The sequence below is a fragment of the Drosophila mojavensis genome, unplaced genomic scaffold (genome assembly GCF_018153725.1).
Source record: "Drosophila mojavensis isolate 15081-1352.22 unplaced genomic scaffold, ASM1815372v1 contig_74, whole genome shotgun sequence".
NCBI lineage: Eukaryota > Metazoa > Arthropoda > Insecta > Diptera > Drosophilidae > Drosophila > Drosophila mojavensis.
In genome coordinates this window covers 20406298-20421465 of record NW_025318899.1, presented here as the reverse complement: position 1 = coordinate 20421465, position 15168 = coordinate 20406298, and the positions used below count along the sequence as shown (strand labels likewise).

Below are 15168 nucleotides of genomic sequence, written 5' to 3'. Positions count from 1 at the left end.
ATGTGTCTTTTGAATTTATTGGCCCATGAAATATATTGCGCCAAAACGATACATCGTTACGCAACACTTACGGTGAGCATTTGCGAACCTTAGCAACACTGTTTGTTGATGATTTTCAATATTAAGGCACTCTGCTTTGCCTTGGCTGCGTTTTTCTAAACAAAAAACTGTTCTAAATATCAAAACGTATAAATTTTTGTTAGGTATAGATGTAAAATTGTGCAAAACTTTGTGTGAATTACAAGTGCTATACTGTTAGTTGTTGACATGCAACTGCATTGGCATTAACAACTCGGAACAACAACAACAAAACGCACACACTCTCGGAAAGGCAGAAAAAGGGACATCGACATCGATTTTTTTGCACCCTTTTTGTTGCGCACACACACATATATATATTTTGCGTAGGCAAATTAGCACACAAAGAGAGACAGGCGACAAGCGACAAGTGTCGCCCTGGCCTGGCAAGGAAGCACGCTAAGCAACGACCCAAACAGTAAACATCTATTAGTTTATTGAATCTCAGTGTCTCCCAGTGCGAAAGGGACGCTCAATGAGCGGCGGCGGCGAGGAACACGAGCAGCTGAAACAGAAGGCGCGGCCAACGTCAACGTCGCCGTTGCCAGGTGTCTCAAGGTGAGTAAATGTATATATATATATATGTATATATAGAATTAAATACGTATATATGTATCTATGTGAATATATGTTTAATGCTAAACGCATTTGCATTTTTTGTCGGTTACAGCGCATCGACTTCATCAGCTGCGGCTGCTGCGGCCGGCACGGTGGCTACCAGCGGGGGCAATGGTCGGGCCACACCTGAGATGAAACGTTCGGCTGTGCGCAGCCTCATCCAGCGCTACTTTCATCAGCTGCAGTCCGGCTGTGGCAATGTCCACTGCAAGAATGCCAACTGCGCTTCCAGCGGCAAAGTGCCGCCCATGACGCCCAATGAGGTGGCCGCACGAGCCCTTCATCTCTTCTCACAGGACGCACAGCTGTGCGATAGTGTGCCCACAGTGAATAGGTGAGTGGATCACGCTAGCGTATCAGTAATTTACTCTTACTAACATCTATTGCCTCTGGACAGTCCACAGCAGGACGTGGACATGCTTTCGCCAAATGACAGCAGTAGCAGTAGCAGCAACAGCTCCACTAGCACCATTACATCCGCTAGCACCACAACCACCACAAGCACCCAATCCCAGTCGCAATCCCAATCTCAATCGCAATCGCAGTCCCAGTCGAATACGCAACCACAAAGCTCCATGGAACAGCCGGAACGACCGCCAATGATATTGGATTTTGTTAAATTGTCCACACTTGGATCGGAAACGGCAACAGAAACAGAAACAGCAACAACAACGACGACGACAACAGCTGGTGACTCGGGCCCCTGCACACCGACGCTGCCGTCTGTGGAATATGTGGACGCTGAGCTGCTGGAGGGACTGTACACGCAGTGCCAGGAGGCTGGCAACTACGAAAGGCTGTGCCAAATCATTGACCATGTCTTCTCCAGCGTCGATCGACTCAGCAAGAGCTTCGTCTGCCGGCCTGGACAAGAGCGGCTGCATTTGGAAAGCCAATCAAACAGTGCCCTGAATAAGGAGCAACTGCGGCAACTGGAAGGCGAGGCCGATAAGGACGAGGATAGCACACAGCGGTCAACAACGCCAACCGAACCGTGTGCAGCTGCTAGTGGAGACGATGCCGGTCATGCAACTGCTACTGCTGCTGGAGCCGATACGGATGAAAACGACGAGGACGAACCGATGACTCAACAGGAGCAAATCGACGAGTTTCTGCGTAGGGGCACCAAGGTGGATTTCCGTGGACTGCGCCACATAAAACGCATGCTCTTCGGTGCGCCTTGTCAATCTATTGCTGAGCAGATCACGAGCAGCGTCATCAAACTGGCGGACTCTATACGGAACATTCGACTTTCCTGGCTGGACCTGTGGGAGCAGGTGGTACATTGCTTGGTCATATGCTTTGACATGGCCACCAACAGTAAGTATTGCTTAGCTAGATAAAGACATGACCAATTTCTCTCTAACTCGATCCCTTTTCAGCTACGGCCAACAACAGCGTCACGGACATGGAGTATCTGGATCGCGTGTTGCCCAAGCTTTGTCATGCAGCAGCCTCAATGTCTGTGCAAGCGCAGGCACGCCTCGCGATCATCTGGAGCGAGTATTGTGCGGATCAGCTGCAGACTCTGTTGTCCTCATGCCAACAGCAGATAACACTCCAGGTGTTGCTCGACGAGGACTCGGTGCGCGAGAACGAGCATATTATAAGCGTGACCAAAGTGCTGAAGGTGACTTGATCAATAATATCCTCTAATTTATCACTTTATCTAAACAGTTTTTCCCTTCACATAGATCGTGTTTTATGCCAACATATTGGCCAGCGTGTTGGAGCGTCCCTCTTGTCGGCTGCCATTACAGGAGGTAGTTGAGACTGAATCTACCGCCTCTGCCGTGGAGGATGGCGAGGATCTGTTCGTCTACAACTCGCTGCAGCACCCGCATATGCCGAAATTTGCTGAAGATCCGCTAGAGCAGTGCTTGCAGGTCTCGTACATTGACTGTCGCAGTCCATTAGTGCCGCTCGAAGAGTTCTACAACGAGGCGCTCAGCGAGCATATACAAATGCATCAAGACTATCTGTCCTATAAGACGCTGGCCATGGAGAGCCACCTGGGCTCCAGGCACACCAACTATTTTTGCTTTATGCTCTATGCATTCATCCTAACACCGGCCACCAAGGTCGATGCCCTCTACTATGACTGCCGCATGCGCATGTACAGCGAACGTTACTCTTCGTTGTATTCCATATTACAAAACTATGGGCAGGATGGCCAAGAGGGTGCGCGACCCGATCTCAAGCTGACGGTGCGACGCGATCAACTAATCAACGATGCGCTTATTGGAGTAAGTTCGAATACAAACATAAAGAAACAAAGAATTTTGTAATTAATAACTGAATTGACTTACAGCTCGAGCTTGTTGCAATGAGCAATCCGAAGGATCTGAAGAAGCAGCTTGTGGTGGAGTTTGTGGGTGAACAGGGAATTGATGAGGGCGGCGTATCCAAAGAGTTCTTTCAACTTATCGTGGAGGAAATATTCAATCCAGCCTTTGGCATGTTTGTGCAGCAAGAGGAGACCAATAACATGTGGTGAGTGAGAGGTCTCAATAACATCCTTAATGTGGTAACCCTTCCAATCATTCCATTTAATAGGTTCAATCCCACGCCCTTTGAGAATGGCGCACAATTCACGCTGATTGGCATAATCATTGGCTTGGCCATTTACAATAATGTCATCCTGGCTGTGAACTTTCCCATGGTTGTCTACCGCAAACTGATGGGCTATCGAGGCACCTTCTACGACCTGTGCGACTGGAGTCCGACGCTGTACAAGAGCTTAAAGGCCATGTTGGACTATCAGGGCCATGACATGGAAGAGGTTTTCGAGCAGACGTTCAAGATTAGCTATAGCAATGTGTTTGGCGAGCTAGTGGAGCACGAACTGGTCCCACATGGCAGCGAGGTGCTAGTCGGCCAGCACAACAAGCGTTTGTTTGTCAATCTATATAGCGATTTCTTGCTGAACTCGAACATAGAACAGCAATTCAAAGCCTTTCGCAAAGGCTTCGAAATGGTTACCGATGAGTCACCACTGAAACTGCTCTTCAGGCCAGAGGAAATCGAGAAGCTAGTCTGCGGCAGTCGCGTATGTTTAGAGAAGTTTCGCAATTCACTTTTGGACTTTCAATAATTCGGTTGTATTTTACAGGAGTTTGATTTTGTGGAATTGGAGCATTCGACGGAGTACGAGGGTGGCTATACGGAGGAAACGCAAATCGTGCAAGATTTCTGGAGTATTGTCCATGCCATGCCACACGAGGCCAAGCGAAAGCTGCTTGAGTTCACAACGGGATCGGCGCGCGTTCCCGTTGGAGGCTTAAAGTGCTTACGTTTGTTAATCACACGCCATGGACCGGACAGTGATAGATTGCCCTCATCGCACACGTGCTTTAATGTACTGTTGCTGCCCGAGTACAGTAGCAAGGAGAAGCTGGAGGAGCGCTTGCTCAAGGCAATCAATTACTCCAAGGGCTTCGGCATGCTGTAGTCGCCGCAAGGGAATAATGCCAAAGTAGTTGGTACACATACCTCCAGGAACGCAACAGATACCACCTCCGATAAAAATATGATGATGATGAGGATGTTGATGATAACGACGATGTTTAATTAGTTGATGAGCTTTAGTTTGTTTTTGAATTTGTCATTTATTTTTGATACAACTTGTTCAAATGAGACAATATATATATATGTGTGTGTGTAAATGCTCAATGTGGCGCGATGGCAAGAAAGCAGACTTAGAAAAACTTGATTTAACTAACTATATACTTTACTATATCGCTCAGTTAATTGTATATAACATAAATTACATTTATTCGCATACTCATACACTCATGTATTTACGTTTGTAATGCAGCTCGCATAAAAATTTGCTGAATAAATTTTAAGTTGTGCGCCAATTGATTGCTTTTCTTATCGTTCGATAAATTTTCATTTCTTTGCTATCGATAAGTGGATATGCAGCCATCGCTCGCTTTACAGCACTGCCTCTGCATTCATATTGTGTTCGTTCGCGAGAGTCGTATTTTGCATTTTCATTCATGTTATCATCGTTGTTGCGTTCGGTTGTGCAGCGGAGAAAGGCTGTTTAATTTCAAAGCAAAGTTGCCTCCCGGAATATGCAACAATTATCATAACATAAATCTCTGCGTTAGAATTGTGAAAGTGAGCGAGTGTGAGTGGGTGTGGAATTCAGTGTTTCGGGAATAACAAAGCCAACGACATGGAAAAGCATATAAATTGCGCATTGTTGTTTCTGGCGTCGCTCTTGTTGTTTTTGCAAGGAGCCAGCGCCAGTGCAGCGAACGCCGCCGATGTTGTTGCACCCGCCGAAGTTGTTGCAGCTGCACCAGCTCAACCAAACTTAAATGGTACGTGTGTGTGTCTAGAATCTGGAGCATATGAGTTCATCACTGGAATTAGCAAAGCATAAGCACTAAAAATTATTAAATTGCATTCAGCTGTAGAACGATGTGCCTACACAAACACATGCACACATCCACACACATCAGATGCAGGCATTGTCTATGCAGCTGTATATGCGTGTATGCGGGTGTGTGTTTGTGTGTTTCTTTCCCTTGCTGCGGTTTTTGTTTATATTACTTTGCTCTATCCGCTTGCTGCTTGAAATTCATGCGGTCGTTAGCATTCAAAGTGCCTGACGATGTCTCTGGATGCTCTCATCTTATTTTAATTGTTTTAGTTCATACAAAATATTTTTAATAACGTTTTACATACACAATTTTGTTTGCTTATACTACGTATGTCATTATTCACATCCTGTGTCCCTGACACAACCAACAAATTGGGTCATATATGTATATGTATAAGATTTTTACCATGTTTGAGTATAACAATGTTACTAAATCCATATTGTTTACATTTAATATGTATTATATGACTTCCTTTTGTTAAATGTATAGAAAATTGAGTACAAATTCTATTCTTGATCCTGAGATATTTCAATATTATTTCATCTTTTTAAACATTTATGTGTATGTACATATTTAGACAAACTGAAAATTCTTCGATTGTATAATAATGAAGTTAACAAAAAATTAATTCTCTTATATTTGGCTATACATTTAAATATTATATGTACAAAATTATTCCTTTTATAACTACGAGCGATAAATTAATAACTGGGTATTTATTCAAATTTATTATTAAATTTTGTATGCTATATATAACTTGTTTTCTGTTGATTTTTTTATTATTTGGCAATTTATGACATTAACATTTTTCTCTTTTCCAATTCAGATAAAATAAAAGTCTTCACCGTTGCCACGGAACAAACTGATGGATATCGCCGTTATATACGCTCCGCCCAAGTTTACGACATTGAGGTAAGTTCTTTAAATTTGCTAAGCGTCGAAATGGCACAGTTAACCGTTAAATTCTAACCGGCTAGATGCGTCATTTTACTATCTATTGTTGAAATTTGTTATTCAAATTTTTATATAACATTTATTGTTTTTTTTTTTACGATCAATAAATTGTATAAAGAGAATTGCTAAAATTTAGCTTCGATTGTTGCCTACAAATTAACTCGCCTATCTGAATGGTCTTTTTTTTTTTTTTTTTGTATGTTCGACGATTTTAAATATTTTTGTTCGGGTAAAACATAACTTTTAAAAATATATTATATAAATATATATAAATATTATATTAATAAATTGGTTGAAACTCTGTTCTTCTAACAATTCCTGAATGAAATTTTAAGTTGAGATTTCTTCGAGCTACATAAATTATACACATATTTCTTTGATAAGCATTCAGGACATAAACTGACCTCATAAAAATTCCAATCAGTAGTCGTTTGCTAACAAAATGATATATACAATAGGCTTTCATATTTCATAGATTCAAACTAAAGAACTGATTGTGAGCAAATGACCGGAAGCTTGTATAGCGAAGCTTTTTGTTCATTTATACAAGAATATATATTATATTCTAAAATATATTTTATATTCTAAAATCATTTAATAAATTTGTAGCTCACGATTTACGATCTATGATTGATTGATTATTCAATATATATCTGACGCGGTAAAAAACAGTTAAGGATTTTAAGTTTAGCTTTTAGTGAGTAACTAAAATATTGACTTTTTATTTGTTTTCCTAATATCAATTTCATTGTTTTACATTTTTTTTAAATTTATATCAACTTTAATTTATTGGCAAAATAAATCTCTGCCTGTTAGCAATTGTTGATCGAGCATTTATTGCATGCAAGTCTTATTGTTTTCTATAAATAGATTTCGAGATTTAATTAAATGCCGTTGTATTTTTCATATTTTATATAAAGCATACGCATATGCCTTTAAGTATACATATATACATTTATATATACATCTGTTATTCCTAAACAAATGATTGGCCCGAAGACGAACTCTTGCCGACATATCTCAGTTTTGCGGCACACTTTTATTACTAGGAAGATTGTAGCTGTTGTATATATACTGTATATAGAGTATATACATATATATGTAGAGTGTATAGTATATGTGTAGTATGTGTGTGAACGTTTAGACATTCGTCTAAGCATCCGGCACTGTCGTCCAGATGACTGCTCTGGCTGCGTCTCTGATGTGTTACACAGAGATTGGCTGTTGCATTATATATATGTATATATATATTATATACCACATATGATGGGGGCACCACATACTGAACACATGTGTTTGATCGCGTTTCGATGTTTACTTTGTTGTGTTTTAATCACGTAGTCCATGCATCCAGTTGGAAGCCCGGGTGTAATTAGCACAATTCAGTTCCCGATTGTTCCATTGATTGTGCTTCAGTACTTTCCTCTCATGTACATACATACTACATATATTGTATTGTGTTCGATGTTTCGCTTATCAGCTTGAAGCTGAAGCCGGTTTTCCTAAACGAAATGTGTCGCATATAGTCTTACGAATGCTTCTCATATTCATCTTTTGACAGAAATATTCACGAAAAGAAAAAACAAAATTTCATAAAATGCTGATTAGCCGGTTAGCCGGCATTCGTTCACAGTTCTTAGATTTCAAATTTGAACTTTATTTTCGGAATGATTATAATTTGTATTTCAAGAATTATGTCAACGTAGTCGTTTAATGTGCTTAGGAAAGATTTATTTGGAGACAAGGAAATTGTGCTTACAGACATAAACCTGTAGAATAGACGCGACAATGATTGTAAGGCTAAGCAATAACAATCTGTGCTCCTTTTCTCAAAACAGGTGACCACCCTTGGCCTGGGCGAGGAATGGCAAGGAGGTGACATGAAGGGCCTTGGCGGCGGCTACAAAATCAATTTGCTGCGTAAAGCTGTCGAGGAGCTCAAGGATGCTGAGGATACCATCATCCTATTTACGGACAGGTAGACAATATACATATTCTTACTATATAGATTACTTTTAACACCCGCACGAATGCCCATAGCTATGATGTCGTCTTCACAGCTCCGCTTACGGAGATCTTGGAAAAGTTCAAGGAATCCGGTGCCAAGGTGCTGTTCTCGGCAGAGAAATATTGCTGGCCCGACAAGAGTCTCGCGGATAGTTATCCTGCGGTGGGGGCCAAGGAGTCACGTTATTTGAACTCGGGCGCCTTCATCGGCTACGCGCCACAGGTGGTTGAGCTGCTGAAGGAGGAAATCGAGGATACGGGCGATGATCAGTTGTATTACACGAAAATTTTCCTGGATGAGGCAAAGCGCGCCAAGCTGAACATCAAACTGGATACGCAGTCGCGTCTGTTCCAAAGCCTGAATGGTGCCCAAAACGATGTAAAGCTAGAGGTGGATCTGGACTCCAATCAAGGCGTGTTGCAAAATATCGATTTCCTGACCACGCCCGCCATTATCCATGGCAATGGGCCGAGCAAAATCAACCTGAACGCCTATGCCAACTATCTGGCCAAGACTTTTAGTGGCGTCTGCACCTTCTGCCAGGAATATCCGCTCGAGTTGAATGTGAGTGAATGTTTGCTATATATAGGATTTACATAATTGTCTTATGAGCTTTCTTCTACGCAGGAGCAAGAACTGCCTATCATTACTCTAGCTGTAATGGTGAATCAACCTGTGCCTTTCCTTGATATGTTCCTTGCTGGCATCGAGAAGCTCAACTATCCTAAGAAGTCGATGCACCTCTTCATGTACAGCAACGCAGAGCTACACGATGAGCTCGTGCAGTCCTATGTGACTAAGCATGGCAAGAGCTATGCCAGCGTCAAGTATATCCTATCCACGGATGGATTAACTGAAAGTCAGGGCAGGCAATTGGCACTGTGAGTAACTAAACAGAAGCAGCGTATAAATATGCATATATATAGGACATAGATAGGCCATAGTAAAGGATATGCAATTATTTAATATGCTTTGGTATGATATGCTTATAATCAGATGATGATTAATGATAATGAAAGTTAGAAAAAGAGAGAGAGAAACTTTTATGTTCTCACTTGTAGCAGATCTATATTCTGTGTAGAAATAAAAATAACGTTTTAGGTTTTCCAATACCTATTTTACAGCTCCCTTGCTTAGGTAATAAATAGAATTAAAGGGAAATAGTAGATATATTTAAAAATAATTAATTTAGTTTAATTATTTCATAATAATAATAATAACATGTTCAACGAGTATTATTTCATTTATATTTATATGGGTATCATACACATCTCAATAGGCTTGATTAATCTACTGTGAAGTGAAGTGATGTGAAGTTATCTAGCTAAGCTAGAAAACCCATATCAGTTGATATTCAAGTGTTTATTAATTAATTAATTTATTCTTGCTTCATATCTATAAAAATGTAATTTACCTATATAATTGGTTGATTTACTCTTCAATATTCTTTGACAGTGACAAAGCAAAGCAGAAGCACAGCGACTACATTTTCTACGTGGACGGCGATGCACACATCGAGGACAGCGAGGTGCTGCGCGAGCTGCTCAGAATGAACAAGTAGGTTTACCAGCAGAAATATATATATATTTAAATATATCTGATTAAACATTCTACGCTTAACCTTTGCAGACAATTTGTGGCGCCGGTGTTCTCCAAATATCACGAGCTGTGGAGCAACTTTTGGGGCGCGCTCTCTGAGACGGGCTACTATGCACGCTCCCATGACTACGTGGACATTGTCAAGCGGAATCTGATGTAAGCTAAACACTTGTCGGGGATTTTTTAGAAGGTTTTCATTCGGGTACAACTTTATTGCTTATGCATATAATGGAACAAGGAAACTGTAGTAGCTAATCGAAGGCAATGGAGAAATCGGTCTTAAAGCTGCGTCTGTCTATGGAATACATATTGTCCGCCGTACACTCGTAAAGGCCGGCATCCATCTGGGTAGCCGGATCGATTTCGATCTTTGACTTGACGCGATCCTCACCAATGGTCCATTCGTGCACATGCATGTACAGATGCTGATAGATTTCGGCACCGTCCTTGTACCAGGTTATGTGCGGGCGCGGATTGCCCTTGGCCACGCACAAGAAGGCGATCTTGTGGCCCAGCACGTACTCGAGATCAAAGTGCGAGGCTTGCAAGATTTTGGCGCCCTGTTGCAACGAAGAGATTAGTTGATAATCCTTTGACTACTGGGCTAACTCACATTATTATTGTTGTAGTATTGATCGGATTCAGGATCACGGTATTTGCCCGTTATCGGCAGCCCGATCTGTACGCGCGACTTGGTGCGTCCACGACCGCGTCCACGTCGCGCCTCAACGACCGGTGCAGTTAGCATTAGGAGGACCAGGGCCAGGCTTATGCTGATTAGCAGGCACTTTGCTTGCATCCTATGCTGTCTCTCACTCAAACGTTGCTGTGCGAATCTCGTCTGCTCGGCGACTGAGCAGCAGCTGTTGGGCACAATTGCTCGCCTGCCACTGAGCTCGGCCAATTTGCCACAATTGGCGTCGCTTGGGTCTCGCATTTAAATCGCCATCAGCAAGCAGCAGGCAGCAGGCAGTAGTCAGCAGCTCGGCATTTTGGCATTTTATTCTCAGATCGCTTTAGTTCGCATCTGATATGCGCAGCTCCACAGGTTGCCTTATTTCACTCAATTTCATTTGATTTGATTTGCGCACTCGCTGAATCTGCATGCCTCTGCAATAGTCTGACCAAAGGCCAATCTCTTTGCGCACAGTGGGGCAAGAGCTGTGCAAATTAGTCAACTATATATATTAATATATATATATTTAGGTATGATGATTTAGTAGTGTGATCTTTTTTAAGTGACTTGCTAGTATATAAACTACATTTTCTCTTATGCTTTTAAACTGAACTTAAATTAACTATATTCATCACTGATGACATAACAACTTTGACTTTTGAACCGTTCAACACTACTTATCCAGCCGCTGTTAACCTCGTGTAAAGCGTTAACAGCAAGGAAAGTGCTCTGTAATATTTTTACTGTAGAAATAATTAGCAATTATAAACATTTTCATATCTATATTCCCCATTCAATTCGTACATATTCTTTAACATTTTGCCCCCAACTTATGACCACTGTGCACTGGGTATACAGATCCCCTACATAACCGATCTCATTTGCATAGTCAAGTGCCTCAGTTTGTTTTGGCTTCGTTTGCACTCATTTTAATATACATTTTAATAAAATAAATGCAAAAAAATTGTTACAATCAGGTAATTGAAGACAATTTGTCGGTTACGCACACATAATAACAGAATGCGACAGAGTGCGACAGAGATAGAGAGAGAGAGAGAGAGAGAGAGAGCGAAGAGTAAACGAATATCAGCCGAAAGGTCGAGAACAAACATAATATCAATTGATACAAACAAAAACGAACTTGAAGTTACAAATTATATTTGGTTTTTATTCAAATATTACAGCAAAATGAAAAATGAACAGAGATATAGAGAATGTTAAAAATTAACCATGGCATAGTCGGTACGAAAACCTCGACGATCAATTGCATAGATATTGTCCGCTTGACATTCGTAATAACCTAGAAAGAAATCGGAAATTTAGTTGCATAGTTAATGGGTTATTTGCAAATCTTTTATCTCTCTCTTTAAATATAGAAAATATAAATGAAAGTATTCTTATTAAACTATTTCTGTAGATTTTCTAATTCCCAAAAACAGCGTTTTGATTACGATATTCAATTCAATTTGCAATCTTATATTTGTTTCGTTCTGGAACTATTAAAACTGAACTTCATCTATAGTTTTACAAATACATAGAATACAGCCTTCAACTCTATCTCTAGATATCTAGGGTTACGAGTAGCTATATCTTACCTGCATCCATTTGCGTAGTTGGATCGATTTCCATTTTCGATTTAATAATCTCTGGCTCTGGATGGGATTCGTGTACCTAAAATATAAAATGAAAATAATGTTTTTTAACAAAATTGGATGATTGTTTAAAGTTAGCCTACCTGAAAGAAACGATGCTGATAGAGCTCTGCGCCATCCTTGAACCAGGTGATAGTTGGACGAGGATTGCCTAAATGTATAGAGAGATATGTGTAAGCGATATATATAAAGAATAGATAAATGTAGAGAGGGAGAGAGAGAGAGCGACATGTATAGACAGTTAGTCATATGAGAGATAAATTAATTTGTAATGAGAGAGTACGAATGATATAACATGCTAGGCTTCGCCTATAATAGGTGGACTGCTTGATATACAGAAAGCTGATAAATTTACTTAGTAAATTAAGACTGTGCAATTTAAGCCTTTTGTCATATAAATAGATAGAGAGAGAGAGAGAGAGAGAATGGGAGAGAGAGGCAATTGAAATTCCTACTCACCCTGTGCCATGCAGAAGAAAGTTATCTTGCGACCCAGCGTATAATCCAGCTCAAAGTGCGATGATTTTATGATCTTGGCACCCTGTTAGATAGAAAGAGAGAGAGAGAGAGAGAGAGACAAAGAGTTATTTAGTAAATTAACTCTTTTAAAATAGATTTCTCAGGCCATATAGCTTAACCTTGTAAACTTTGACTCACATTCTCATGATCGTAATAGTTGACCGCGTCCTGTGATCTGTGTTGAATGACAACTGGCTTCTTGCCCGTATAATTGCGACGTAGGACATTGCGACCGCCAGTGCTTCCTATGGTATATAGATAAATATATGATTAAACAAGAGCTGTTTATACACGTACGGAACAATCTTAGATCTTGCTCACTTTGTGCTTGCACCTGACTAAGATCACTCAACAGCAGCAGCAGCCAGAGCAGAGCGAATGCTTTGATCTTGCTCTGGTTTAACCAGGGAGTGGGCATATTTGTTTGTTTGTGATCTGTGATCGGCGATCTGTGACTGCGCTGATTCGGCTTTGCACCCGTCTGTCAGCGTGCAATGTTTTGTTCGAACTGCGACCAGAGTTTAGGGGTTAGCCCCTGTTTGTTTATCTCACTGATTGAATTTAATCTGTGCCTCGCTCAGCCTCGCGAGAGTTTTGCTACTTTCCATTTCCACAACATTGTTGCGAAATACATATATATATTTGTGTGTGTGTGTGTGTGTGTGCATATATCTGTGAATCTGCATCTATATAGTGTATCTAATTTTGCTTCTCTCTCTCTGTCTCTCTTTCTCGCTCTCTCTCTTTAGCGGCATGTTCAATGTGCCACATGTGACGACAATTTATCTGATCAAGAAGAGCGCCTTCGATGCAGTCAAATTCGAGCACAAGGAACTCGACCCTGATATGGCCATGTCTGATTCTCTAAGAGATGCGGTAAGTGATCCATAATAAAATAATTCAACATTGAACTATTTTAATCAACTTGTTTATATTATTTGCTTGAGGAAGCATTTACAGCCGCTTTAATAAAACACTAAAGAAAAGTTCTAAGCAATTGCTTATATTTTCATTTTAATAGTCATTCAATAATTTATTTTATATTTTTTTTTTCTTTTATATTGGCATAAAAAAGACTATGTTCCATAATTTCGAGAAGAATCCAAAGTAATTTTTCTTTAAAATGAAATCAAAATCATTAGACAATATTTAAAAATAAAAAAATAATATATACCATATATAATACTCTTTAAACCAGAAATTGTATAAACATTTTTATTTACATATTATATTATATTTTTCGTTCTTTCGTATAATAGCCCCTTCTAATTAAAGATTAAAAGATCTAAAAATTTTTCGGGCGTTTCTTCGATTCATGTTTAAGACTTATAGACTTTCCTAGATATTGTTAACTATAAATTCGCTCGCTCCCCTCTCCCGCTCTCATGTACTCTAAATCTAAATTCTGTTCTTTTCATTATCTTTATAGGGCGTCTTCATGTACGTCAGCAATGAGCGTTATTTCGGGCATCTGATCAATGCGGATAACTTCAATACGACCGTAGCTCGTCCCGATTTCTATACCCTGTTCAGCAATCGCTATGATTGGACCTTGAAGTACATCCATCCCAACTATTCGACGCAGCTGAACGAGAGCGTGGTCATTCCACAGCCCTGCCCCGACGTCTATTGGTTCCAGATTGTGACCGACGCCTTCTGCGACGATTTGGTGGCTATTATGGAAGCGTATGGCAAGTGGTCCGATGGCAGCAATAGCGATACGCGATTGGAGGGTGGCTACGAGGCGGTGCCCACGCGTGACATTCACATGCGACAAGTGGGACTCGATGCGCTGTATCTGAAGTTTTTGCAAATGTTTGTGCGTCCGCTGCAGGAGCGTGTCTTTATGGGCTATTTCCATGATGTAAGTCCGAGCTAAAAAGACATTTTCGTTTTTCAAGTTAGCTAATGCATATTTCGCTTGCTCTCCAGCCTCCGCGGTCTCTGATGAATTTCATGGTGCGCTACAAGCCCGATGAGCAGCCCTCTCTGCGTCCACATCACGACTCCTCGACCTACACAATCAACATCGCAATGAATCGGGTGGGCATTGATTACGAAGGCGGCGGCTGTCGCTTTTTGAGATACAATTGCTCTGTGACGGAGACGAAGAAGGGCTGGATGCTAATGCATCCGGGTCGTTTGACTCACTTCCATGAGGGCCTGCTGGTGACCAAGGGCACACGCTATATCATGATTTCGTTTATCGATCCGTAGGCGTTGCACAGTCGATGCTACTATATGAACTGCCATGGGAAGGCCACTCCAAAGAATTTATAGTTAGTTTAAAGTAAGCAACTCGAATCAAATCTAGTTTAGTCTTGGAATGTGGTCCATTAAATTGCCTTAGTTGGTCGTTCGTTTGCCAAATATCCTGACAAAACGCAAAGTTTGTCTTCGTAATTCCAAGGTCTGACACAAAACTTTATTAAGCCTTAAGTTTAATCTAATTTTTTCGAATCGTGTTCAATTCACTATGCAAATACAACAAAAAGATGTACTCAATGAAAGCAATTTTTTAATAAATGGTACGATAAATGTATCGTATGTACTGGTACATTTTACATGTCTGTAGAACTGTTTTAATTTTTCACATTTGAATTGCGCGCGCATAAGAGCGCTGTTATTTTATACTGCTTTAACAGCAAGCAGAGCACTGCTTAGCTGAAC

General features: G+C 40.7%; 4 protein-coding genes and 1 long non-coding RNA gene across 5 annotated transcripts; 2 read left to right on the top strand and 3 right to left on the bottom strand.

The window, feature by feature from the left end:
• The first annotated feature begins 109 nt into the window (after positions 1–109).
• On the top strand, positions 110–4556 carry LOC6583119 (ubiquitin-protein ligase E3A). The gene is made up of 8 exons (XM_002008761.4): positions 110–636; positions 749–1030; positions 1094–2016; positions 2079–2326; positions 2391–2942; positions 3008–3189; positions 3253–3745; positions 3809–4556. Exons 1-8 carry the CDS (start codon positions 554–556, stop codon positions 4145–4147), a joined length of 3102 nt encoding a protein of 1033 aa, XP_002008797.1. The 5' UTR covers positions 110–553; the 3' UTR covers positions 4148–4556.
• A 112-nt stretch (positions 4557–4668) lies between these two features.
• Positions 4669–15062, top strand: LOC6583116 (procollagen-lysine,2-oxoglutarate 5-dioxygenase). Its single transcript, XM_002008758.4, has 10 exons — positions 4669–5027; positions 5917–6002; positions 7883–8022; positions 8085–8616; positions 8680–8933; positions 9508–9609; positions 9682–9807; positions 13248–13374; positions 13928–14362; positions 14431–15062. Exons 1-10 carry the CDS (start codon positions 4880–4882, stop codon positions 14713–14715), a joined length of 2235 nt encoding a protein of 744 aa, XP_002008794.1. The 5' UTR covers positions 4669–4879; the 3' UTR covers positions 14716–15062.
• On the bottom strand, positions 4688–5642 carry LOC122757438. Its single transcript, XR_006357468.1, has 2 exons — positions 5260–5642; positions 4688–5069 (listed from the first exon to the last, which is right to left on the bottom strand). It is a non-coding gene; the product is annotated as an uncharacterized LOC122757438 (long non-coding RNA).
• Positions 9829–10565, bottom strand: LOC6583118 (immunoglobulin domain-containing protein oig-4). Its single transcript, XM_002008760.4, has 2 exons — positions 10265–10565; positions 9829–10211 (listed from the first exon to the last, which is right to left on the bottom strand). The coding sequence occupies exons 1-2, from the start codon at positions 10448–10450 to the stop codon at positions 9903–9905; spliced, it is 495 nt and encodes a 164-aa protein (XP_002008796.3). The 5' UTR covers positions 10451–10565; the 3' UTR covers positions 9829–9902.
• Positions 11469–13018, bottom strand: LOC6583117 (immunoglobulin domain-containing protein oig-4). Its single transcript, XM_002008759.4, has 6 exons — positions 12820–13018; positions 12637–12743; positions 12439–12520; positions 12063–12130; positions 11923–11998; positions 11469–11627 (listed from the first exon to the last, which is right to left on the bottom strand). Exons 1-6 carry the CDS (start codon positions 12914–12916, stop codon positions 11545–11547), a joined length of 513 nt encoding a protein of 170 aa, XP_002008795.3. The 5' UTR covers positions 12917–13018; the 3' UTR covers positions 11469–11544.
• Positions 15063–15168: the final 106 nt, after the last annotated feature.